This window comes from Lithobates pipiens, unplaced genomic scaffold (assembly GCF_037356315.1).
Source record: "Lithobates pipiens isolate NorthernLeopardFrog02 unplaced genomic scaffold, aLitPip1_a1.2 Scaffold_13, whole genome shotgun sequence".
NCBI lineage: Eukaryota > Metazoa > Chordata > Amphibia > Anura > Ranidae > Lithobates > Lithobates pipiens.
In genome coordinates, this window is record NW_027507718.1 from 320,248,763 (window position 1) to 320,251,062 (window position 2,300).

At 42.5% G+C, this 2,300-nt stretch overlaps 1 protein-coding gene across 1 annotated transcript; it reads left to right on the forward strand.

Annotated features, from left to right (window-relative positions):
- The first annotated feature begins 533 nt into the window (after positions 1 to 533).
- LOC143975003 (intraflagellar transport protein 52 homolog) lies at positions 534 to 2,036 on the forward strand. Its single transcript, XM_077476914.1, is given in 3 exon segments — positions 534 to 661; positions 663 to 1,404; positions 1,407 to 2,036. Coding segments are annotated over 3 exon segments (1,320 nt in total). The 5' UTR covers positions 534 to 556; the 3' UTR covers positions 1,880 to 2,036.
- Positions 2,037 to 2,300: the final 264 nt, after the last annotated feature.

Here is a 2,300-nt window from a genome sequence, read left to right on the forward strand (position 1 = left end):
CCTAGTGGACTCACTCACTCACTAATTTGGATATTCTAAAAGTGGCCAGGATTCCTTCTCATCTCTGAGTTTTGGGTTTTCTCATCCATCTTTGCATTTACTTGCACCTTTGGTTGCATTTTCCATAAATTAGAATTATTTAGTTAAACCTCATGTAATTGCCATAGTGGGTGTGCAGAACCAGGTACTTAGGCAAAGAGACCTCCCCAACCGATTTCCAAAGAGACTAAAAAAACATTTAAACTGACCCTTTACATATTTTCATTTTCACATACCACTAAATTTTAATTCCAAAATGCTTACATTACCAGAAGCCTCATTTTCACAAAAACTGAAGTGCAGGAGAGCAGTATCAGGAACATGTAGAATAGTCAGGGTATTTGCCTGTGGCACTGAACTGGAGTGGTGTAATTCCAGGGTTCATCAGCAGGTGCCTCCAAGAGACCAAGCAGCTTAAAGGAGAGGAATGAGGTGATGAAATAAAAAAATATCCACACTCAGGAGCGACTCCTGGTTACCAGCGCCCATAATGCAACGGGACAGCGCCGGGAGAAAGATGGGGGTCAGCAGACAGGTTCCATCTGATAATGAAAACGGAAACACCATTTTATTCAATGTGTCAAAGAATGAGGCCAGAGGCTTCAAATCTTTCCAGAAAAAGACTGAGAAGCACCTGGAAAATACAAAGTTTGAAAGATGACATTACTGCAGAGAAGATGGTGGGGGTGAAGCTCTGGATTACTGCAGGGCCCAGGGAGAAGTTCACAGCCGCTGAGTTTGAAGCACTGAAACAATACATGGAGAAAGGAGGTCGTATTCTAGTGATGCTGGGTGAGGGAGGAGAGTCCAAATATGACACCAATGTAAACTTTCTATTGGAGGAGTATGGTGTCATGGTAAATACAGATTCAGTTGTAAGAAATGTTTACTACAAGTATTTCCACCCTAAGGAGGCACTCATCTCCAATGGAGTGTTAAATCGTGAAATAAGCAGAGCGGCTGGGAAGAGTATGTTTACAGTGATGGATGATGAAAGCGGAGGCAACAATACACAGGCCCTGACATTTGTGTATCCATTTGGTGCCACACTTAATGTCATGAAGCCAGCAGTGGCTGTTCTGTCCACAGGATCAATCTGCTTCCCACTAAACAGGCCCATCATGGCTTTCTACCAGTCAAAGGAACATGGAGGTAAACTGGCTGTGGTGGGATCCTGTCATATGTTCAATGATCAGTATCTGGACAAAGAAGAAAATGGAAAGATTCTGGATGTTCTTATGCAGTGGCTCACTACTAATGACACCCAGCTAAACCAGATTGATGCTGAAGCCCCTGAGATTTCAGATTATACCATGCTGCCAGACAGCAACAAGTTATCCCAGCGCCTGCGAGTCTGTCTGCAAGAAGGGATGAAAATCCTTGGGATTTCACTACACTGTTTGACATGGGCATCTACCAGCTGGACACCTCATCTCTGCCCAAAGTCATTAAAGCCTATGAACAGCTCAATGTGAAACATGAGACACTACAGCTTATTCAGCCAGAGCTTGAGACTCCACTCCCTACACTGCAGCCTGCAGTGTTTCCCCCAGCTTTTCGGGAGCTGCCTCCACCAGCTCTGGATTTATTCGACTTAGATGAGAATTTCTCTTCTGAAAAATCCCGTCTAGCACAAATTACTAACAGATGCACAGATGACGACCTTGAGTTCTATGTGCGGAAGTGTGGCGATATTTTGGGTGTAACTGCAAACCTACCAAAGGAGAAACAAGATGCCAAAAATATTCTGGAACACATTTTCTTCCAGGTTGTTGAATTCAAGAAACTTAATCAGGAACACGACATGGACACTAGCGAAACTGGGTTCCAGAGCAGCTGAAGTTCATCATATACAATACAATAACTCAACTGATTGTGCTTGAAAAGGACAGTTATTTCCATATTTATTCTTATTTTTTTATTTTCTATTGACTTTGAATTTGTAAGTATTTTTGTAATGAAGAGGAATATCCCTGCTTAAAAAAAAATTAAACTGCTTTCTGTAAAAAAAAAAAAAAATATCCACACTCATCTCTATGCTACAGCAGCATTGTGATGTGGCAACTGTCCCACATTGGTGCCAAGAACTGAATGATCACATGACTGTTGATCACACACTTCTAAGTCTGCTCAGAGTGAAATGCAGTAGCCACTTCAGCCGAGAGGTGGAGCCAGCTGTCAGGCAGGTGGATCCCAAAAATATTGTCTGAATCTTTCCAGAGCAGTTCTAACTCAGAATGTTCTCCCAAGACTCTGGGTCT